Genomic DNA, 23,970 nt, shown 5'->3' with positions numbered 1-23,970 from the left:
CGTGTTTTTTACCTAATATTTAATGTGAAAGTAAATTACATGTAGGTGGAAGAATATGTGTCATATGATTAGGTGGCATACATCATAGTTTATGATGTAGTGAGCAAAAATGCTCCCCCATTAGACTGAAAATAACATCATATTGAGTGGAATCGGCTGTATGAATCTTAAAATACTAATGCATGGGAACATTAATCCACGGATCTTGCGCCAAGTATTCTGTAAGCTCAAAGTACTCCATATCTTTTTCTAAAGTCACACTACTATTTCATTAAAGAAAATAATTCAAGAGTAGGTTCAAACATACAATGTAAATCAAAATAGTTAATTAATTTTGAGAGTTTGAATGTAATGCAAAAAAATTTAATTAAACCAAGTACAATTTAGATTTAATTTCTTTGAAAGAGGGAAACCTTTGGAAGTTGAACAAAAAAGAAAAAAGTTTGGTCACCTATTTATCTATCTTTAAATTGTTGTTAAAATTGTTGATGATAACCTATCAAAATGTTTATTTGTTACCAGAGTTCTTTAAAATGACGGATGAAATTTAGGTGTTTCATCAATTACATACGACTAAAACTCTTTTTATACAAAGAAGACCAAAGAAAAGAGGAGATTTGTGGACTTGAAAATATGAGTCAATTAAACATGTGTTTTTGGCATTTTTAAAAAGTTATTGTGCACTTCAAACCTTAAATATTGCATAACAAAAATATACTTACAAGGAAAATCACACGATAGTCATCAGTGGAGACTGAAATGCTTCTATGAGTTTTCTGACATCTAAAAAAGTAAACTGCCATGACGAATCTACCAGTTAATTCATTTTTAAATATAATAAAAATCTCCTTATTACACTTTACAAGGTTGGGAGTGTACATACTGTCGTAACAACTAGAAATGAATTACTTGGTTTATTCGACTTGGACTACGTCTACCAAATTATTTTGATCATTTTAATTCATAATTAATGTGGTTACAAACATTAGAAGGTTAGTAGCCACATAATATAACTTAATCCAAAACAATTATAAACATATATCATTGTCTAGATTTTTTTTTTTTTTTCCTACAAAACATTTCACTCTTGAATGCTTTCAAGAGGAATGTTGCATCACTATGATGTCTCATAGTCGAACATTCTTTTCTACAGCATACAAAGAAGAATCTTGAAATATAAATATATGGCAAAACAAAAACCTCTTCACATATTTGGTTGGTACGAATACGATCTAGAAATTCAAATCGATTAGGTCATCATGGCATGAGTCATCATCACAATTCACAAGTCACTAAAACCCTAGATATTGGAAAAGTGCCATATCATATACGTGCGCCACTTATTTGTATACGAGTGTATGAAATAAAATAAAAAAGAAAGAGAAAAATTAGAGCATGTGGATTTCATCACGTAAAATGAAATGAGACAGCAAAGTCAATTCAAAACTCAAATTAAAAATCGTTTTGAGTTTTCTTTGTCAATCCCACTGCTCTATACGTACGTATTGTGTGTGTTTTCCCCTTAATAATCCACTGCACCAAGTCTTCTCTATATTTGAGCCATTGCCTATTTGGTGAAATGAATTACACGAAATCTGTTTTATATCGACCACGTACAGATCATTTGATTACTAAATGCATGTTTAAAGGATTGTGGGATCGCAATAATAGTTGTCTAGAATTTGTTCCCACACGATTATCCACTATTATAGCATGTGATGACCAAGAAAAGTCACTTGAGGATTGTGATATTTTGAATACATGTAATATGTAAAATTAATCTATATTAAGAAAAAAGAAGGAAGGTTTGAATTTGGAATACAGCAAGCTGAAAGAGAATAATCATAACTATCAAGACAATTCACCACTTACTTTAATGATTATGATATTAAAAAGACCATATCCTCAAGTTTAGTATTGTTAACAAAATTTAGAACAAACACACCCATAAAATAAATCAAGTAAATAAACGATTAGATATGTGCGGGGGCTAAAAATTCGTAAGAATCCAATCCAACAACCATGGATCCTTACCGTTAAGATGCAATAATACTTAAATCCATGTAAGGTAAGGCCAAGTTTCACTAAAATCCTTATCGATTCAATTTTGGCAGTTTCACCACTATAGATTGTTACCAGTTATCAATTTACACTTTGTAAATAAGCATAATATTGTCAACTGTAGATGCATTTAGATTTTCTTATGGGTTTGCATTCCGTAGATGGTATATTAATATCTTTTTTTTCAAACATGCACATGAAAGATTGATCCAAGTTTCTAAACAAACCTCAAATCTAGGTATACATGCACTTGGCATGAGTATTCGTTTCCTTGATGTAGTGCATGAATCATGAGTAAGCCATATTCAATTAGCCATAACCCAAAGTAAATATGAAGTTTAGTTTTTTACCATACACGTTGTGAGTAATGAATAATTAGGCTTGACATTGGGATTTTTTAACTTTAATCCCTTAAGAGGATTGAAATTTAAAATAAACTTGGTGTTAGATTACATATTGATTATAATCCCTTGATGTGTCCTTAATTTAAAATAATTAATATGCATTTTATTTAATGTCTCCCATTAAATATTTAAATTTATTGCTATACAAATTTTAATGTTTTTTTTTACCAAAAAAGATTTTTTAATTTAATAATTTTATTTAACATTCTTCAAACTTGAAAGACTCAATTAATGTACCTAAATGTTAGTACCAAAATGTGTATATCAAAATATATTATATTGACCTAATGTATTTAAATGTTAGTACCGAAATGCATATACTGAAATATATGCACCAAAATGTATTATATTAAATTAATGTACCTAAATGTGTGTACCGAAATGTATTATATTGAATTAATGTACCTAAATGTATGTACCGAAATGTGTGTACCTAAATGTATACACCAAAATGTATTATAATAAATTTAATGTACCTAAATGCAGAAGACAAAGTACATCGAAATGTATTGTATAACAAAAAGTTACTTTGTCTAAATGTTTACAACAAAATATATTACAATAAATGAAATGAAAATTATAATGAAATAAAATTATTACATTAAAAATTAGGAAGAAAAAGTGAAATAATTTTTTAATCAAAATATAATTAATAAATAAGGTTATTAATGTATCATGGGACTAAAATTAGAGTTTATCTTACTCATAGTTTTAATTTAAAAGTCATCTTTTCCAAAGATTAAAATGAAGTTTTCTATTAACAGATTACAATGCTTGCTATCTTGTAAGTAAAACGAAGGATTTATAGTTTACCACATAAAATTGGTTTGGAAATTAAAGAGAGTGTAACATTCCCATACCTGTATACAGTTCTAGTTAATTACCACAGTAAATTTGACTTTCAGGATCCTATGGGAATGGGATGGAGTAATGGGGATGGATGGAGAAGGTATGGCGCTGATTGGGGGAGGGAAGAGGTGGGAACTGTACTTACGAGTTACCACTGGTTTCGAACAAACAATTTGGAATTGTGGGGTTAATTCGTTGCCGATATACACTATTGACTATAGTGCTCTTGTCACTCTCTCCATGCGTCGGTAGATAGCTCAGTTTCAGAAAGACAGAGAGGCCCAACGGAAACAGGTGGTGTCGCCAGTTATGGGTCACTTTCATTACCCTTCTCTCTTTCTTTAAAGATCTAAGCTGCTGGAACAGCTTTTCTATGCATTATTATTTTTCATAAGTGAATTTGTTAGAAATGCTTCCGGTAATGTTGAAATTTTTATTAAAAATCCAGTGCTTCTTTAAGTATTATTTGACATGTATTTTTTCAGAAAACGCGTTTATAAGTTTTTAGTGTTTTTTTTCTTTTTTCTGCGAATTGCAGTTATAAGCGTTTTTTACTATAAAAAAAAACTTATAGTCATTTCAAAAACAATTTCAAACATGATGCAATCTTTCAACCTGGTCCTCATGTAATGACAAGGGGATACTAGCAACGTTCTCTTTTCTAACGATCTTTCAATATTACTTGATGGTTAGAAATGTCTATTTTTTTATATCACTAATTAAAAATAAATTCTGTAAAAAATGGAATGAATAAGAAATTCTTTAACTGTTCGACTAACGTTTCCAAAATTAACTGAAAAACTTGGTCTAACTTTTTATTAGATAAATAAATCATTTTGAATTTAGTTGATTATTTTTTGCATATATAATCTTTAGAGAGTGACTAAGAAAATGGACAATTCAAAGCATCAAGCTATACATTTAGTAAGATTGTAAAAAATGATAAAAGTAAAATAATAATGTCGAAAAATGAGAAGGTCGGTAAAATTTCTCGAACAACAATAATATAACGCATTCCCTAAACTGCATGGTCCATGCTGAAACCTAGTGCTTAAACAAGGGAGAAGTCATTGAGCTTGCCACATTACTACGCCCTGTCACATACCGGTTAGCCCCTCTCTCTGTCTCTCTGCCTCTCTGCGTAGAAGATAGAGTACTGCCAGCAGCTGCAAGCATGGCAGCATGGCTGTGTTGTCTTAAGGGGTGTCGGCATCTCGTAAATCAATACCCTCCAGACATTCCAATGTAAAAACCAACAAGAAACAGACAACGAACAGATACCCTAATACCTTTTTCTCTCTCTCCCACCCTCTCTCTCTCTCATCTCTTTCTCTTTCATCAGGATCAGGATTTCACGCATAGATATTTAATCTAGCTTCGTTCTTTCTTTTTCCAATCTCTAAACTTTGTGAAACGTCCTTGTTTTTCCCTCCCAATAAGCTCTTTTGTAATTTCCCACATTCTTTTTTTTCTTTTGGACTTTAGAATCTGATACCCGAAGAAAAAAGGGAACACGTGATTCTCTGTAAATTATTCTGACACTTGTTACACTAGAGAACAGAATGTAGCTGTGACCTAGCTAGCTAGTCTCTATAACCGCATTGCATAAAGACCCGATCATATCTCTCCAGAAATCTCTCTTTTCCATGGTCTCTCTCTCTTCTTCTTTTAGAGAGAGAGAGTAGAGAGAGAAGAAGAAGATTGAATAATGTGTGTGGCTTAGCTCCCCTGGTTTTCGCCACATCTTTAGCGGACTCATCTGATGAGAAAATCATTTCACTTTGTTTGGCCTTTCCTCCAAATTCCATTCATTCATTATTTAATCATTAGCTCAATTGTTGATAATAAAATCCACATCAATGAAATTAAAATTTTTATATTTGCTTATAATTAATTGAGATGCTCTCTATATTATCAATTGGTTTTATGATGGAACTTCAACCTTCTTCATCGTATCAGAGCAGGTTGTTCCATGTGTGAAACAAAACGGCCACATATGCTCCACATCACTCAATGTACATTCTCAATGTGTTAGGCTTGAAAACTCGTATGACATGAAGGAACGTGTTGAGAGTATATTAATCCCACATTGATGGGAGGAATAACCTTAAATGTACTTATACGTAATTAGATTACTTCTCATATTATCAATTGGTTTTATAGTCAACCTCAACTTTCTTCGTCCGTCTTATATACATTTGCTTTTGTTTTCTCATTTGTGATTTTTCTAATTAATTTTCATAGCGCACTTTGGTCAACAACCCTACAATCTTTTATACATCTTCTATGAACTCCTTTTATTAGTTAAAGTTTTTTTTCAAGATCCACTTCTAACGATTAGTTTCAAAAACATATTCATCAAATGCCCTTTCAGTCATTTTAAAAATACTTTCAAACGAGCCTATAGTAACATCTCCCAAATTCAGTCTAGTTGATTTCAATTATTTTTTCTTTTTCTAATAGGCATTGTAATGGAAATACCATGAATAGTTGAACTCATTTGATGGAAATTATAGAATGAATACACTTGTCCTTACCATCTAACTTATGTTTTATATTAATATCAATAAAAGTTTGTGATAATGTTTTCCATGTTATAATAAAAAGGATCGTCCAATCTAATGTGAACTACTTCGAATTGGATGGGATGTTAAGTAGGGATCGTAAAATTCGCAATTCAATTATTATCTTCAAATATATATTAACAGTTTAGGACCAACAAACACTTCTAAAATTAATTTTTTTATAGTAATTAAAGACATTCGTTACCAAGACATATTTGACCATTGAACTTGATTTTACAATTTAAACTAAGTAATTGAAAATATGAAATTATTCGACAGTCAAATACATGTCGACACTAAGGATTTTTAAGTACTTAAGAAAATTTGTAGGTAAAACTAGTACTGTTACTCAATCTACAAAAAAAAAAAAAAAATTAATTATCTAACTGACTATAATATTTATAAGTATTTGATACAATCAAATATAATTGTCGGATATCATTACAGCATATATGACCGTTAATTGATAATTATACTATTTACTCGTAAATATTGTAGCACAATTCAATTAGATAGTTCTTTTTGTTGATTGGGTAACATCTTCTTTAATTATTCCTCGAACCCTGTAAGGAAGAAGTTTGGCAGCTTATAAGTATCAAATTAGCAGTTACTTGGACATTGTGGAAGTTGCTGTATAAAATAAGCATCTCTTTACAAAAAAACCTTGGCACGTTCCTCTCTGTTTGGTCCTTCGTCTCTCAGAATAATTCAGATTAGTAATACCCGACCTCAAAATACACACTAGAGTACAATTTGCTGTACATGAACATGCAACACGCCGACATCAAAATCTTGACCAACAGCTTTTGCATTTTCTTACGACAAGATAACCTCTTTCAGTTGCAGGTCAATGCTATGTTATGTACATTGGATTTGGAGAAGGTTTACTGTTTTTAACACTTGAAGAAAGTTAAATGTCAATGCCTAGTGCAGTGCAATGCAATGCCAATAGGAACGTCCATTTCTTTTCAAATTTATAATTTTTAACTTTTAGTTTTTAGGGAACGTAAAGATGTGTTCTGGCATTAACTGAGAAAGGAGTTCATGTGAATTGCCAAGTCACAAAAAGTTCTAATAGAGAAATCGCCATGAGATATATTTTGTAGTGGGATAACTTGAAATGGTCGAGTATTAGAATTATTTGGTTCGTGTCTTTTATTTGTTTATGGTGATTCATGTTTTTTTTAACTAATACAAGAATTAAAACATTACATATATTATTCGTGTGTTATAATTTGTAAATAAATGCTTGAAAAATTAGTTTTAAATTGATTTGAAAAATAGTTGATTTAGTTTCTATTCATTATCTTCTACCTTATTTCTTATTTTATTTATTTATGACTCCTCTTATTTCAAGTAAACATGAAATTATTTTATATAAATCAGAAAGAGTTCAACTCTTACCTGGCAAAGAAACCTAAGTGAGGAAACGAGTGAGCCCCTTCTCCCTCTCACACACAAAAACACGCACCTCCTCTGCTCTTTAGTTAATTCGGCCCCATTTGTATCAATGTGACGAATTTTATTAGATAAACGTACAAGTCCAAAAAACGTGACAACCCTACCCAATATTCTCTGATTGCCCTCACCTTCATGTTTCAAATAGAAACAAGCAAAGCAACTTGTAATTTAATTGTCAGCAACAAATTAAGTACTTTATTATTGTCCATACAACATGACTCCCAACTTGCAAGTTTCGGTCATATGCATAATTTTAAGTTTGAACAAAAGCAAGCATGCCCATGTGCCTACACAGAGAGCATGCCAAACAAGTACGTAGAAGCAAGTGTAAATAAAGATTGTGGAAGTAACAAAATGCATACTTTTCTTTTTGGGAGACTTTGGATGCAGTCATTAGCTATGAATATTCTTTGACTGAAACCTTGTTGGTTTTCAATTTTTTATCGAAGTCCCTAAAATTAATGTGATAATTTATTTCTATGTATGTTACTATATTTTTTTAAATTAAAAATTGAAATTTATAGTTGTTTATATTAATGATATTTTAAATAAAAAATCATAATTTGTGGGATTAAAAATATTAAAATATAAATATACTATTGTGTGTGTATATAAACATGGGTACATTCATCAAAATTAACTAAAAAATTATTGTACCAAAACATGGGTACATTCTTCAAAATCATAAATAAATAAAAAATATAAAAAAAAGAAGAAAGATATTAGGCTTAATAACATTAGTAAATTTCTTCACATCCCTGCCCGAGCCCCCTCCACATCTCGGGCTCGACTCCACTGTAACACGATATTGTCCGCTTTGGACCTTAACCACGCCCTCACGGTTTTGTTTTTGGAAACTCACACGAGAACTTCCCAGTGGGTCACTCATCCTGGGAATGCTCTCGCCCCCAACTCGCTTAACTTAGAAGTTCCGATGGAACCCAAAGCCAATGAGCTCCCAAAAGGCCTCGTGCTAGGTAGAGATGGGAATATACATATAAGGCTTACAGGATCCACTCCCCTGGGCGATGTGGGATCTTACAATCCACCCATTTTAGGGGCCCGACATCCTCGTTGGCACATTTCCGGCCAGGGATTGGCTCTGATACCAAATTGTCACATCTTGGCACAGGCCCCCACCACATTCCGGGCTCAACTCCACCGTAGCACGATATTGTCCGCTTTGGGCCCCGACCACGCACTCACGATTTTGTTTCTGGGAACTCACACCTAAACCCTAAACTTCCCAGTGGGTCACCCATCCTGGGAATGCTCTCTCCCTATCCTGAGAATGCTCTCACCCCCAACTCGCTTAACTTCGGAGTTCCGATGGAACCTGAAGCCAGTGAGCTCCCAAAAGGTCTCGTACTAGGTAGAGATGGGAATATACATATAAGGTTTAGAGGATCCACTCCCCTACGCGATGTGGTATATTACAAACTTAACATGGGAATATACTAGGGACCGGATACTAATTTTTCCTTTCTTTTTTACTTTTTTCTTATTGTGTTAGTCTAACCACACATATAGGGGCACACTCCTTGTTAATTATATTATTGGATCATTTTCAATAAATTCGATCCGACAGTCGAAAATTAAAAGTGGTACGTGAGAGGTAAAAAACGGTGGGTAGATAGCATCATCCTATATATATTAAGCTCAATAACCCTTTGATCCGCTTCACTCTCCCCATTGCATATTACTACGTGCTTCTCTTTCTCCTTTTGCCTTGCATTGTTTGCATGCTCCCATATGGTAATTTATGGCTGAAAATTTCACAGCACTGGTAAAAATATGGAGAGAGCCACGTTTGTTTGCAGGGGTTGGGAGGAGACAGAGACACACCACAAGTAAGCAAAGGTGGAAACATTGCATAAATTAGGGCGGATGGTGCTGTCGTGTTAGTGTGTAAGGGTCCCATTTGTGGAGAAACATGTTTTCACAGAAACCATTAGAGGTCAACATGCATGCGTTTCTGCCTTAAGATGCTTAGGGTTTCAACTTTCAACTACCCCTTTTTGAGTTTTGGGATGTAGCTTCAATGCTACGTAGCATTCAATTATATAGGTATTTTAGTCGTTAGATTTGATTTCCACAACTGTTAAATCTTTTATTTTCAATCTCAAATATTCATTTTCTGTATTACTTAATGTTAAGAAACATTAACGAAAAATTTTGAGTTTTGACTGTCTGACTCCTTATATGCAAATTATAGTATAGTACCATCTGACTAAAATGATTCTACTTATCTATGTCGATTCCAAATGATGTAACAAAAGGGAGGCTGGAGAAGAAAAAAGAACTAGGGAGCCGCGGAGTGCAAAATCATTCTCCAAATTAAGGTTTTTGCACACACGTCAACCTCGTTTTATATAGAGAAACGACTCCCAACATATGAGAAGTCGAATATTTTCATATATTAATTTGAAAATTGGTTTTTTATGAGAAATTCGATCAATGTGCTTATATTGTGGTACAAATACTTTGAAGTGAAAAAAGTCGTAAGTTCGAATTCTCCGTCCCGTCCCGTCCCATTAATAAAATAATGGTACACACCTGATCATATTGTGATTAGCTGATCATGTGATAAATAGAGTACCTTTGTCACATCAATTAATGCTGCCAATTTTTACCTGACACCATAAACTTACCCTTAACGGTAAATACAAGACAACAAAGAAACAAAAACAAAAGGACAGTGAACCCAACAAAACCTTACCACCCAAATGCACCTTGGCTGCCAGCCACAGAATTCACAGCCTTAGAATTTCCCTACAAATCCAGTCGGATTCAACCGGTTGGTTAAGTGCTCTGCGGCCCACACCCGCTCTGTTTTTTCATTCTTAGGTGAACAAGAAGCAAAAATAAATAATTTTATTTAAATAAAAATTTGAAAAAAATATAATTCCCTCTCAGAGAAAAGAATACATCCCATTTAGCAGTAGACCAAGAAGTGGAAAAGAGAAGATATAGAGGCCCAGATGGCATTTGGAAAATTGAGTTTTAACGAAAAGTCTGCGGTACTGTTTATTTTAACGAAAAATCATATTTTTACACTAAAAAGTTAATCCTAGTACTATTTACTTTACCCTTTATTTTGTCGCTATCGTTAAAACTCAAAGTTTTCAAACCCTTTTTATTAGTTTTCTTTTTGGAAAATCCTCTTTCTGAAAATGCATTTAGAAGCGCTTCTTAAACAAGCACCTTGCAGATGCTCGTCCAAAATGGCACTAAAAAGTACTTATAACTCATAAGCACTTTTTTTTTTTTTTGGCCGGACGCCATCAAAGACGCTTTCATTCTGTAGCCGTCACCCGATTCCATTATGTTGGTCTGGAAAATCGTTTAACTTGAATAACATCAGAATGTATAGGTACAAACGTAACATTTTCTTTGTTGTGGCGCTAGTTCCACAACAGCCAAGTTAACGATTTTACAGACCAACTTAACAAAATGAGCAGCTTGAGACAATACGATGGCAAAGAGCAAAAGGTCGCATATTTGGAGAAATGAGATTTTCATCAACACACATGGGGGGCGTAGAAACAAAAAAGATAATCGAAAAACTTTTAGGCTTTTGGAGAAGCAATCCCAAACAAACGTAGATACCTTCTCTTCACGATCTTGGTATCTGACATCGAATTGAAATTCAATCAGCAAACATAGACCGCTACTTTCCTCGACCTAATCTCAGAATTGCATCAGATTTTAATCCGATTCTGAGACAAGCATTGCATTTAGGGATTGACATTTTCTAATCTAACATCAGAGCAACAAAGTAGAACAATGCAAACAAACAAACGCACAAAAATTGCAAGTACTCGAAATAACGATAAATTTTCCACCATACTTTGAATTACTATACCACCACCTATTGCAAATAGCATTATCTCAGTTTCAAGAAGGCAAAACTACGTAAACCTCCTCCAGAACCAACGACACGACACGCAGACAAAACAAGAACAAGCATCTTAAATCCCGGTTCCACTTCTTGCATCTATTTATTTACTATTACCATAACATTCAAGCATACTAGATTGATTTCCCAAAGACAGGAAGAAGCCCCTAGCCCATGGCATACTTCTGGGTCCAGGATCGAGCAGTTGTCTCATACTTCTGTCGATCAGTCTTGTACATGTGCGCAATCTCAGGCACCAGAGGATCATCGGGGTTTGGATCTGTCAGCAGGGAGCAAATGGAGAGGAGGACCTGCACGAAGAAACAATCAGTTTCTATGTAGATGAGCATCAATATACAATGACACAGAAAATAAGGAAAATATAATGGCACGAGACAAGTTTGTTACCTTGGAAATGGTCAGGGCAGGACTCCACTGCTCCTTGAGGATGTCAAGGCAGATACTACCATTGCTATTGATGTTCGGATGGTAAACTTTTGTTCGGAAAGCAACCTGTCCAATGCACAAATAGTGAGCATGCTATGAGCGTTATTATCCCCAAATAAAAACAAAACAATACTTCGATCCAATTGCACTGAAATAAAAAAACATAATACAGATGCGAATTTTTTGCTTCTCTAGTTTGTATTGTATAAGAAGGGAACCGGTTAATAAAATTTTCAGGGAAGATATACCTTGGGTGGCTTGAAAGGATAATCAGGGGGGAAGTGAATGGACACAAGAAAAACACCACCTGAAAATGGGCTTTCTGCAGGACCCATAATTGTTGCTTGCCAGTGGAACATATCATCAGCAACAGGACCTGTTGAAAAAGAAAAATTTAGTTACAAAACATACTTAAAACAGTAAAACTTTGTAAACATCAATAGTGAAACCTCAATGCGTCCTCTCTTCTGCATTGGAACCTGGTTCTTTCCCAAAACATGGTTAAAGTAGTTACATGCAACATCCAAAAATAACCAATACATCTACCAAACCGAAAGAATACAAGGTAATACTGGCATGATGGCATCTCTAATTAAAATAATCATACACTCAGTCCTAGGAAATACTATGGGGGAATTTGCATTTAAACAAAATGCTGAAGACAATGCATTGGATACTACAACACACTTATCTAAAGCGAGAGCGAGCAAGCAAGTTTAAAAAAGTCCACTTTAACCAGATGCCCAAGATACCGATCAATGCACAAAAACATCCTTTTCATATTTATAGATAAATGAATCTCATCACATATTCATTTCAAATGTGGAGTCTCTAATATCATTCTTTGATTGTAAATAAGCTGAACTCCATGTGAATAATCAATGAGAACAATCTTTTCATATAACCTCGAGGAATAAAAAACAAGAAGAAAAAAAATGATATCTAGGAAAAGATGAATACTTACAACTAGCAACTGAAGTTCACACAGACAAAATACCAATTGACCAGAACATGTACATAGCAAATGAAACATTTAAAAGTATATGAGAGAATAGAAAAAATACCTGCACTGCAAGAAGCAGGCGGGTCTTTCTGGAGATCCTTCAACTCCTTGTTGATCCTCTTTGAAGCCATCACAAAACACTACAACAATGTGCTGCAAAGTTAAACACAATAACGGTCAAAACAAATACTCCGTATAAGATACATCTGATTGAATTGCAGTGTTGCACAACCAAAAACGAAAGGCATTGAACAAACGTGAGATACTGTGCCAACATCGATACACCGATAAAAAGTGAAAGGATCACGAAATCCATTCGCCCGTACCATCAACACTCACACTACCAACCACCTGATACATACAAATTTAGCATTCCAAGAGCCTCTTTCTCCTAAATCGAATCAGGTGCCTAAATTGATAGGAAAAAACTAAAAGGATGATCATAAAATTAAATTAACTCACAATTTCACATCGAAATCTAAATTTATCCCAGTACTATCATCAACCAACAAACCCTAGGGTTCAGAATTCTAAAACGTGAAAAACAGAGCATTTCGAAATCGAAAAAGCCAAATCGTTCAACCTATATACTTCGATCATTTCATTGCATGAAAAGGAAAACAAAATCACCGTTCCAAAAGGAAATTTAAACAAAATTCAAAACAAACACAACAACCAAAACGATCACTAAGAACCCAAAAATTATGAAATTTCGCATACAATCGTTCGACAAATCAACAATCCGAAACAATTAAAGAAAAAAAAAAAGCATAAAAATTCGATAAATCGAAGAGGCGATAGGCTCACCGGCGATTTGGCTAGGGTTTTCTGGTTGGGTTCGGGGAGCTTCTGCTTCTAGAGAGAGAAAGAAGAGCGAGAGAAACTCTCCGAGTAGGAGCCGTACAGCGAGTGAGAGACGCAGGAGTGACCTTGGTTGGGGGGTTTCCGCATTATATACAATAGGGAGATTATAGAGTGTGGGCGTTTCCATTTGAACTCGGATTTGTTTGTGGCCGTGTTTCTTCCCGCCACGTAACCTCCCTATTCGGCATCTTCTTACTTGTCGCCTATCTTACTTTTTATTTATTATCATCTTTTTGTTGGATTATTATTTAGGGTTATTTGTTGGATTATTATTTAGGGTTATTTATTATTGAGAGTGACGAGAGGAATCTTGAAAAAATGAGACGCTTTATAAATTGTGTCAATTCGTATTTTTAGCATAATGTTATATATTGGTGTATAAATTAACGTTCAATTGTGATGTGGCAGAGAGTTTATAAAATGTCTTACTTCATGTTTTTGGTATAATATTATATATTGTTAGCATTTCTCTTATTGTTAATTTATATAAAAACCCTACATAAATTATTCAAAAACAAAAAGAAAAACTATTTCAACACATGTTTTTTAACCATATGTGCACCTTTCTCATTTTTATTTAATTTATTCAATTCAATGACTAAAATATCGATAGGAGTGGGCATAATAAGAGATTACAAGAATGTAAAATAATTTAGATGTTTAATGAGATTATCGATCGTAAAAGTGGACATAGCTATGTTGAGTGGTACAAATGTGCTATTTTCTATATATTTTAGTATAAATTCCTTCCGTTTGGTAGCTGTTTTGTTTGTTTTTATTTTATAAACGATAGGATTTCTACATTAAATCACGGGGAGGGGGATTTGAACACAAGACCTTGAGTTCAAGGAGGAAAACTATTAACCAACTTTTAGTTTTGTGTTAAAGATATAGAGTATCTGTAAGGCTAGTTGATAGTGTATTTTCCGCTCAGAAATACATGAGAAAAATGATAAATGAAGAAGAGTGAAGAAAAGATGAAGAAGTCTTTGCAATTACCTATTATTAATACCATCTTCTTTGCAAAGAAAGCAAGAGAGATTTTTTTAACAAACAATATTATCTACACTAAGGACGTGGATGAGTGGGTTAAGCGTCATAATGAGTTAGCAATAATATGGTTTAAATTCATATTTGGTGAAGATCGAACCTAAAACTTCTTACTTACAAGTGAAAAAGAATACAATAGAATACAAAGTCGCAAAGAGAGATTTAAGTCTCAAATATGATGATGGGACATGGTTGGACTTGGACATCAGAAATGAGGAAACTTTAGTGGCATAGGAATATCCCCAAAGCACGATTGGAAGTTGCTTTCACTTACATTTATGGCTCTACAAAATTTAGAGTGACAGGATATGACAAATTTAATCATGAAATGTAATTAATATTAAAAAGGGTTCCGTAAAAAATGTGTAGCTTAATCGATTGAAAGTATTTATGCATTTGAAGTTCCGTGCTTCACTCAATTCACCCTCAATATTGCATATATAAATATAAAAAAATACATTCAAACGTACGCATAGATTACACCACTAACTAATTGTGAATGATAGATTATACCACTAATTAATTGTGAAAGAGTAATAAATTAATTGGCCGTGTGTTTTCTCAACTGGTAGATTGTTTTAACGGAACGACCAACTAATTCCTTTGAAGAAAAAAAAAAAACTAACGAAAAGTTCAAAAAACTTTGGTTTTAATGAAAAATGACAAATAAAGGTGTAGTGAATAGTATCAGAAAAAAAAAGTAAAAATATGAATTTTCGTTAAAAATAAACAGTACCAGAAATATTTAGTTGAAACTTCGTGACGTTACCCTTAACCCTTCATGTGAAATGTGAATGACTAACAATGCAACAATAAATGCATGGCAGCTCACATTAGAAATTGTAAAGTCAGCCCACCTCAGATTTCCAAATTCATAAATAATCATTTTTATAAACTATAAATTAGTAATAATCTTCATAGAATAATGGTATATTAAAATGGCTTTTAATTATTTCAGTTTTTTTATGTTGCAAGCATGTGAAAAGTCAGCGATTTTGGGATGGATGGATGAAGGACAAGAATACGTGTTGGGTAGACCACAAATGTTGGTTCAGAAGCCTGGAGCCAAAAGCCAACCCCATCTCGCTAACAAACCAAAACTTTGATCAGAAGAACTTACCCTCTTACCTTCATTCTGATTCTCTTTCTGCTTATTTGTTAAGTGCTTTTTTCTGCTTATTTGGTTTGTGCTCAATTTCTGGGTGGTTCTTCTTGATTTGCCCGTCTTGCAGCTTCCGATATTGTCAAAGTTTCAAGCTTTTTGTTTCAGTCAAAGCAGCCTGGGATTTTTCTGGTATGTCCCCTAAAGTTATTGTCTTTTTATTTGAATCTGTTGTTCTTTTATCTGTTTTTAATAAAAGTAAGGCTGTTACGATAGACGTTGTATTGCGTACGATGCCCCGATCCTCGGAAAACCAAAGTCTTATTAGCTTGAGGTCGCCGTTCTTTTATCTGTTTGATAGTTTATTGATTAAATTTAAATTTTCTGATTGATGAACTAAGCATGTGATTATTGCCAATTTACAATCTTAATGAAAAGTTGTGATATAACTCAACAATTTCAATCCAGTAGTTGTATTTTGATGTTATTTATTTCTTGGTCAGATATCTGTTCTGCTTTCATATGGAGGACTGTGCGTAAAATCTCACATCGAAAATTTGACAAAATAAACGATAATATATAAGGAATGATCCGCCACAGCACTGATGCATTTTGTGATAAAACCCCATATGTGTTGTGCCGGTAACATACCAGTGTTGATTAGTAGTGAACCGATGGTTGAAACGTTGATAGGGTTTTCTCACAAAAAAAGGAGTAAACAAGAACTTCCATTTATCTTTGTTGAATCTTTAAGTAGGAGGTAATTGGAATTAAGTTTAGATACTGAGTGGAAATCGTAGATTGGCACTAAAGTTATGACAGTTAGATAGGCGATTCGTGATTTGGGGCATCGCTTTGATCTCCTTTCGAAGTATCTTGATGCATCCGGGATGTAGTTTCATATATCGCTTTGTAGTTTCCCTCAGCCAAGGCACTATCTGGCTTTTGGCACTATCGCTTTTTCAAGTTTGTGACCTTCGCTCGGTTGCTTATCTGTTTATTTCGTTTGTTTGATTGAATTGTTTATATATTGCTTCATAGTTCGCTCCATCGCTCTTGTTTGAATATCAACTGAAGTCTTTATTTACTTAACTGGCCAGGCACATTAGTTACATCCACTCCTGGATCCCGATTTGTCTTACTAATTGACAATGGGGGCCGTAGTGGGAAAGAGCGAAAATGCTAGAAGGTTTTCGATACATGAAACGAAGCTAGAGGCCAAAATGGTTGAAGCTATGCAGCGCAGAGCAGCTAAAGGAAGTATTATGAAATCATTTAACAGCCTCATCTTGAAGTTTCCGAAGATTGACGAGAGCTTAAGAAATTGCAAGGCTATTTTCGAGCAATTTGGTATGTATCGTATTGAGTTCTTGTTCAATTCTGTTCTAAATTTGTACTTTTTCATGTCTGTTTAATCAGTAACTTGTGTACTTTTTTCTTCTCGACAGATGAGGATTCGAATGGCATGATCGATCAAGAAGAGATGAAAAAGTGTTTCTATAAACTGGAAGTCTCTTTTACAGATGAGGAGATCGATGATCTCTTTGAGGCATGCGATATTAACGAGGATATGGGAATCAAGTTTAACGAGTTCATCGTTCTTATTTGCCTTGTTCATCTTCTCAAGGATGATAACAAAGCCGTTCACACTGTATCCAAACACGCATACTTGGTTATCTGTATTTTCTTTAAGCTTCCTTTTGTTTTTTTGTGTTCTTTTTCTCGTTCTCTGTGTTCCATGACTTTTGGTAGAAATTGCAATTGGGAATGCCGGAAATGGAGGCCACATTTGAAACATTGGTAGATGGATTTGTGTTCTTGGATAAGAACAAGGATGGTTATGTCAGCAAGAGCGAGATGGTCGAGGCCATTAACGAAACTACTACAGGGGAACGTTCCTCCGGGCGAATAGCCATGAAAAGATTTGGTCAGCCTCTCTCTCTCTCTCTCTCTACACACACATTATACACAAACACACCATTGCAAGCATACACATTACGGCATACATACAGATCATTTGTGTCCATCTGTATGCATGCAGATAATTTGTGTCCATCTGTAATTCTGTATGCATACAGATCGTTTGTGTCCATCTGTATGCACTTGCGTGGACGTATTACCAAGTAAAACTTGTGACTTAGTGAAAACGGAAGCTAGTAATTCGGTTTGTTCGTGTCTACGATGGTGGATTCTTATGAATTAGTTCATTTAGCTAAATGGTCTGAAGTAAGACGGTAGAGAAAATCCCTTTCTAATAATCTTGTTACTTCTATTGTTGCAGAAGAAATGGACTGGGATAAAAACGGAATGGTGAACTTCAAGGAGTTTCTATTTGCGTTTACTCGATGGATCGGCATTGACGATCTTGAGGACGAGGATGAAGACTGAACTGGGGGAATAGAAGGTTCGATAACTTATAATAACTGGTGCTTCTAGCAGGAAGCACTTTAAGTGCTTTTTCAGGATTCACTTGTATTTTCATTGAGGATTGGTTTCAAAAACATTTTTGCCAGAAGCGCTTTTAGCCTTTTTAAAAGCACTTCCGAACGATAGAGCTTGTAAAATGTTACAACGAGTCCTTCGTTGAGATCACCATGTAAATATTTCACTTGATAGTGCCTGCTCGTGTGTTCTTAGAAGATTCACGGTGAATTTGTACGTTCATCGACTTCGAACTGCAATAAAATCTCTCAAGGTTGTCAACCATTTGACGTTTCTAGACAACTTAACCTTTTGAAATTGCTAGACAGTAAGGTTTTTTACTTTCTCCTCAGGGCAGTTTTTGGAGGAAGGGGTCTCATGTTTTATTAGTGGTGAAGCCCACACCACATCAAAATTCAATTTGAACCATATATTTTTCAAGTTGCACGTCATAAATTATTCTTGCAAAATATTAACATCGGAAATATATGACGCATTTAATAGAGTTTAAAAAATTTAACGAATACTGTGTTCTAATAAACATTTTAATTCTTTCACGACAATTAAAAGAGCAAATAATGTCGGATTGAATTGAATCTTTGCGGTCGGTTCAAATTGTTGAGGGTGAACAAAAACAATCAAAAGCCGTGGGCTAATATAACTCAGTTTTTGTGGCCAAATGCAATTGTTGAGCTTTTGCAAAACAGTGGTGAAGGTGCCACAAAGCATTCCACAATTCTCTGCTGTAAATCGTAGCCAAAAATACAAGAAACGTTCAGACCTCAGAGCTATTGGTGCAAGAAGCGTCAAATATACGAGAAACTACTTTTTCACAAAACAAAACGAAGAACGCTTTAAATAAATCCAAATGCAATCTGGACAGTACAACATTACTCGAATTTTCGCCTCGCTAATCGCTATTCATATACACACCATACCATACCATAACTTGCTCACAGAAACCCAGAGACGGTAGCAAAACTGTCATCACATGCTTATAATAGTATAAGGACAGGCTTAGAGAGCTAATGCTCCCACCAAACTTCCAATGCAACATATAAAAAGCAAACCCGTCGAAATCAAACTGTCCTTTCCTATGCGATATGCCAACCCTTGCCCCTGACCAGTAGGTACACACACTTGATATAGAAACAAGTAGAACTGGCACACAAGGGGTGTTGCCAGTGCCCCGATGGCAGTTGGAGGATTGGCTGACACAGCAACACGTGGCGTGGAAACCTCTGTTTACTGGCAGAAACTAACAAAAGAAGCTCCAAGAGCCCTCCAAGAGTGGATCTATCACCCCCTGGTCTTGGCCCTCTTCATACCAAGACTGTTGTGGAAGGGTGACACTGAACCAGACATTGGAGAACCCTCCTCACGAAGTGTGCCATTGAGAATTGCCAACTCTCGCAGTTGCTGTTTCTTGTAAAAATCCCGAGATTCGTCCTGAAAAAATACAGATATCATTCCAAGAAACAGTTAAGAGATTGTATTGAAGACAAACTTTACAAGAGAGGTGATCGGAAAAACTTCTAATCAGAGAAGAGAAAACATACCACAGGCCTGAGCAAATCTTCAAGTACCTCACGTGCTTGCAATAAACGAGTATCAATAATTTCAACTGGTAGTTCTGCCTCCACTAGAATATGAAGAGGTTCGTTCAGATGTTCATACCCTGGTTTTCCTCTCATCATTTCTTCCTTTAGAACAAAAATATGACAGTGGACTAACATTAGATTCACACAATGTGAACCAAAAGTAATGGAAACTGAATTTATTTATAGAATAATGTAAAAAATACTCGTTCAGAATTCCTTTGAATCCATGAATACCAGATCAATTACAGAAATAAGCATAGATGCATTCGTATGTTAAAAATAAACTCATTATTACCTTAGTCGGATCCTTTATGCTACCACGTCCCCTGATCAGAACACGACATTCAGTAGTTGCTTCCACCCGCTTAAGAGAGTTCCCTCTAGGGCCTAGCAACCGCCCAACAAAGTTATACTGCAACAAGGATTTCATGTCAGACAAACATAGAAAAGTACCCAGATAAATTAACAGAATTTAGTACTTCATCCATACATTAGGATATTTGTCAACTGGAATATCCACCCGGATTGTTCGCTTCACAATTAGACCAGATGAGCTACTTTGAGGACTCAGCCAGTTTTGGGTTGATGAAGGCTGTAATAAACCTGACATCTGAACAGTATAATCCACAAAGGTTAAAACAACATTTTATTGTTTTTCATGATCATATGTATTCTACTCTACACATATGAGAACCATAAGGTATTGGTCTTTGAAGAACCTTCAAGATCCAAACAAATTCATAACGCATGCTTTGAACAATGTGATGTATAATTAAGTAGAAAAACAACTAAGTAGAAAAAGATAGTAGACCTTAGAATATACAATCGAAACAGAACATTGCCCGACTGTGAATGTAGAAAACAATGCATTTCAAGGACTAAAAGTAAAATTAATACAACAAAAATAATATCATTCTACAATCACCCAGCAAATAAAGGCATGTGGTAGCTGAAATATTTCAAAACCATATCAACAACGACCAAAAACTTGCCTGATATGGCAAAGTCAATCAACAAGCATAACCGAAGGGTCAATACTCAAAACAAGAAAATTTGGACATCTCCTAGAGATTGTATAAAGTTATACACGCCTTTCAGTACTCTGCATTTGTAGTATGAATGCATCTTTATGCCAAATGTAAAATTTGATAATATGTTATAAAATCAAATTAAGTTCGTCTTGACAAAGACAGACAGAATGAAGAGAGAACCATCTTAATTGAAGTAGGATTCCCGAAGCAAAGCTAATTAGTATTGCTTGTTGATGTTAGCTTCAGACTACCTGTCTCAAAAGTGGCAATATAAATTGCAGCACCTAAACAAATCTTAAAGGTTAGCATGAGATGTAAAGGATCGTGTCAGCAATGCTTCTAGTAAAAGTAAAATTAGACAGAAAACAATGTTATGTTAAGTTAATAAGTTAATGGTTAGTATCCGTACTTCTGATTGAAAACGTGATGCCCATCCGTTCACATCAGCACCTCCATTTGAGAACATTCCTCTAGATGCCAGGGGGCTAGCATGTTCAAGCCCACTTTGACCTAAAACTGACGCATTCCCCAACAGTGTAGTTACACGCAATATTTCTGCTCCAAAAATGTCAATTTTCAAGAATAAGATGTACCAGTTAGCATTGGTTATAAGGTTAGTAGTCACCACAAAATGGAGAGACAACAAAGATTTTTTCCTGAGTCAGTTAAATCAATGCTTCCCCAAAGTAATAAAATTATTAAAAGATTGTAAACTACCATTAAAGTAATGAAAAGTTAATAAAGAAAAGAAGCCTATTATTCATAAGATAGTTATGAACACTATCACGAATCCTTAAAGCTTAATTAATACAAACTACAGAAGCCAGAAACTAATACATGAGAACCCAAGTAACTAGAGGCACGAAACACCAGAAAAGAATACACGTCCACCAAACACCACCACTTGGCTAAGACGAGGTCATCAAACCACTTAAACCTGAGAAATCAATGTAAATATTACCAATCTAACAACAATAAGCAGAAACTTGGACTCCTCAGCGAGAGACGAAAAAAAAAGTATAATTACATAGAAAGAAGTACTCCCAAAAGCAAAGCGAAAACTTATGGATCAAGCTATGTCCTCAGCTAGGAACTTGGTATCTAAATTTGCTAGTAATGGAATCCCAAGATAAACTACGGGTCAAAAATCTATACTTTAAAAAGGCTCATACCTTTTGGTTTGGACAGGTGGTCTTGTAGTATTTAGGCATCTGAAAAGGAAGGCCCCACCATAAATATCCAAATACCGTGGAACATTGTATGTATCACTTTACGTAGGAGGACCAGGTTTATTTATTGTTATCCTCTAATTAATGTAAAAACACCCAAAACCTGTTATGTCGGCATGTTCCCACTGGTAAACACAAGATATTGGTTTGTCCTCCTTTTCGGGTCTAAAAAATGAGACTTTCCTCAATCTTGAACTAAAAGACGAGGTTTGCAAGAGATACCGAGAACTAAAAGTAGAACACCAAGTCAGACTAAATAAGGCAACCTATATCCTACCACTGTGGTATGTAAAGAACCTAGGAGCTAAAAGAGATACAATGCAATGAAAAGAATTTCTAATCGATTATCATTGTAATCGAATTGTTTTTGGTTCATATGCAAAGAAGTTGAATGGTGATATGTGCACCACCTCAAAACTTTTCTGTAGTAATAAATTTTGAGATGGAATTGGCATTCCAAACTAATCAAGCAAGTGATGTCTTCAATAACTCTATCCCAGCCATGCAATACAACATCAGCTCGAGCTAAATGATATCAGGAGACGATTAGTGCAAAACCAACTTCAACAAATTGGATTAGCAGGACCATTAACATCTCTACGACCCTAGTGCGTAGCACCAAGTTAAACTAATTACAAAGTGGGTTATCAAGTGTTTCGCAAATGCTTACTTAGCTTAATCATGTTAGATTAATAGGGTATGTACCTCAACAACCTGCAAAGTTACTCAAATCGAGTGAAATGAATTGTGATTCGGGTTGATCAGTTACTGATCGCAGAGTCTCCGCATTTACACATGCATATATACCAATAAAATCAGTTCTCATAAACAAAGGCAAGCTCAATTCAAAGATCAAAACTGACCTTGGTTTAGTAACCTGTTGCAATTCGGCAGAACTAGCAAAAATGGACTCAGCTTGTGACGCTCCCCAAGCAGCTCCAATAGATATCTGCAACATATATATACATATATACATCAATAAACCGATATCGATGAGGGTTCATACAAAATCAACAAATCAAATTACGGTTTCATATTGAAAAGGAATCGAGAAACCGTGAACAGATCTAAAGCGGCATACTTTTCTTGCTCGGCGGCGACGAGAGCGGCGGAGCGAAGGCCGGAGAGGTGAGGGGAGTGAGGTGCCGACGGTGAACGCGAGTAAGCCATGTACCTTCCACCGCCCGATGATGACATCATTTCCATAGCGCCTCTCAGCCGTCCGATCGTCTTCTTCTCTTTCTTCTGGTCGTCGGAGGTGACTCTCCCTCTGTAGGTCTGAGGCTGGCAGGTGGGACGATCGCGATTCCCAACCAGACGCTCTCTCTCTCTCTCTCTCTCTCTGAAATCTCTTTCAGTCCAGGTCCGACCGTCGGTGGATTTTCATTTGTACTTGAACTGATTTTTTTTACTTTTTACCGTCGCCAGGACCACTATCACTACACAGTAACTTTCTTTCTCTTGGGAAGTAAAAAAAAAATTAAACTTTGGATCTAATTCAATTACCTAAATGTTTGATTTCTTAATTTTTTTTTTAACCTAAAAATGAGTCATGAGATAAATCGGCCGCTACTCATCTGAAAATAATTATTCTTTATTTTCATATCGATGATAGCTTCAAATAAATTATACACTAATTCTCTACCTTTGAAAATGTAGAAAAATAGAGTCGGTATTTTTTTTTACCATGGCAACAACTGCAATCGGAGCCCTTACAAGAGTAACACGAGGCAAAAGTCTTCCTTGAATATGCAATTATATTTTTCAAGTTGCTCACCTAAACTAACTCTATTATTATTTTCACACCTCTAAACTATTAGTTAGAGTTTAAATCTTCTGTACTCAAACTCTTGTCTTTTATGAATTACTTTACTTGAGTGATATTAACTTAATTTATTTTTAATTTTATAATTAAAAAGATAAGTTGAAAAATTAACACGTTAGTCTCAAGACTAAATGGACACTTTAGTCTCAAGACTAAAGTT

General features: G+C 34.8%; 3 protein-coding genes across 3 annotated transcripts; 1 reads left to right on the top strand and 2 right to left on the bottom strand.

The window, feature by feature from the left end:
* Positions 1-11,166: 11,166 nt before the first annotated feature.
* Positions 11,167-13,636, bottom strand: LOC137742155 (ubiquitin-conjugating enzyme E2-17 kDa). The gene is made up of 5 exons (XM_068481924.2): positions 13,495-13,636; positions 12,749-12,840; positions 11,933-12,060; positions 11,646-11,750; positions 11,167-11,548 (listed from the first exon to the last, which is right to left on the bottom strand). The coding sequence occupies exons 2-5, from the start codon at positions 12,816-12,818 to the stop codon at positions 11,405-11,407; spliced, it is 447 nt and encodes a 148-aa protein (XP_068338025.1). The 5' UTR covers positions 12,819-12,840; positions 13,495-13,636; the 3' UTR covers positions 11,167-11,404.
* A 1,932-nt stretch (positions 13,637-15,568) lies between these two features.
* On the top strand, positions 15,569-18,409 carry LOC137741843 (putative calcium-binding protein CML21). Its single transcript, XM_068481549.2, has 5 exons — positions 15,569-15,895; positions 16,804-17,053; positions 17,152-17,354; positions 17,456-17,630; positions 17,985-18,409. Exons 2-5 carry the CDS (start codon positions 16,855-16,857, stop codon positions 18,089-18,091), a joined length of 684 nt encoding a protein of 227 aa, XP_068337650.2. The 5' UTR covers positions 15,569-15,895; positions 16,804-16,854; the 3' UTR covers positions 18,092-18,409.
* Positions 18,410-18,950: 541 nt separating this feature from the next.
* Positions 18,951-23,509, bottom strand: LOC137741842 (KH domain-containing protein At5g56140). Its single transcript, XM_068481548.2, has 7 exons — positions 23,067-23,509; positions 22,849-22,934; positions 21,166-21,311; positions 20,216-20,335; positions 20,021-20,137; positions 19,684-19,827; positions 18,951-19,573 (listed from the first exon to the last, which is right to left on the bottom strand). Exons 1-7 carry the CDS (start codon positions 23,189-23,191, stop codon positions 19,424-19,426), a joined length of 888 nt encoding a protein of 295 aa, XP_068337649.1. The 5' UTR covers positions 23,192-23,509; the 3' UTR covers positions 18,951-19,423.
* Between the last annotated feature and the right edge of the window lie 461 nt (positions 23,510-23,970).

The sequence above is a fragment of the Pyrus communis genome, chromosome 11 (genome assembly GCF_041283825.1).
Source record: "Pyrus communis isolate YQ-2024b chromosome 11, ASM4128382v1, whole genome shotgun sequence".
Classification (NCBI taxonomy): domain Eukaryota; kingdom Viridiplantae; phylum Streptophyta; class Magnoliopsida; order Rosales; family Rosaceae; genus Pyrus; species Pyrus communis.
This window is presented reverse-complemented; position numbering and strand designations above follow the sequence as displayed.

Excerpts from the sequence above, each read along its gene's own strand:
- LOC137742155 (XM_068481924.2), bottom strand. The coding sequence starts at position 12,818 with ATGGCTTCAAAGAGGATCAACAAGGAGTTGAAGGATCTCCAGAAAGAC. Across the intron at positions 12,061-12,748 it reads GCCTGCTTCTTGCAGTGCAG|GTCCTGTTGCTGATGATATG; the intron begins GTATTTTTTCTA and ends CTTTTTCAACAG. Across the intron at positions 11,549-11,645 it reads CTGCCCTGACCATTTCCAAG|GTCCTCCTCTCCATTTGCTC; the intron begins GTAACAAACTTG and ends TTCTTCGTGCAG.
- LOC137741843 (XM_068481549.2), top strand. The coding sequence starts at position 16,855 with ATGGGGGCCGTAGTGGGAAAGAGCGAAAATGCTAGAAGGTTTTCGATA. Across the intron at positions 17,054-17,151 it reads GGCTATTTTCGAGCAATTTG|ATGAGGATTCGAATGGCATG; the intron begins GTATGTATCGTA and ends TCTTCTCGACAG. Across the intron at positions 17,631-17,984 it reads AATAGCCATGAAAAGATTTG|AAGAAATGGACTGGGATAAA; the intron begins GTCAGCCTCTCT and ends CTATTGTTGCAG.
- LOC137741842 (XM_068481548.2), bottom strand. The coding sequence starts at position 23,191 with ATGGAAATGATGTCATCATCGGGCGGTGGAAGGTACATGGCTTACTCG. Across the intron at positions 22,935-23,066 it reads GTCGCCGCCGAGCAAGAAAA|ATATCTATTGGAGCTGCTTG; the intron begins GTATGCCGCTTT and ends TATATGTTGCAG. Across the intron at positions 20,138-20,215 it reads CAGTTGACAAATATCCTAAT|TATAACTTTGTTGGGCGGTT; the intron begins GTATGGATGAAG and ends TCCTTGTTGCAG.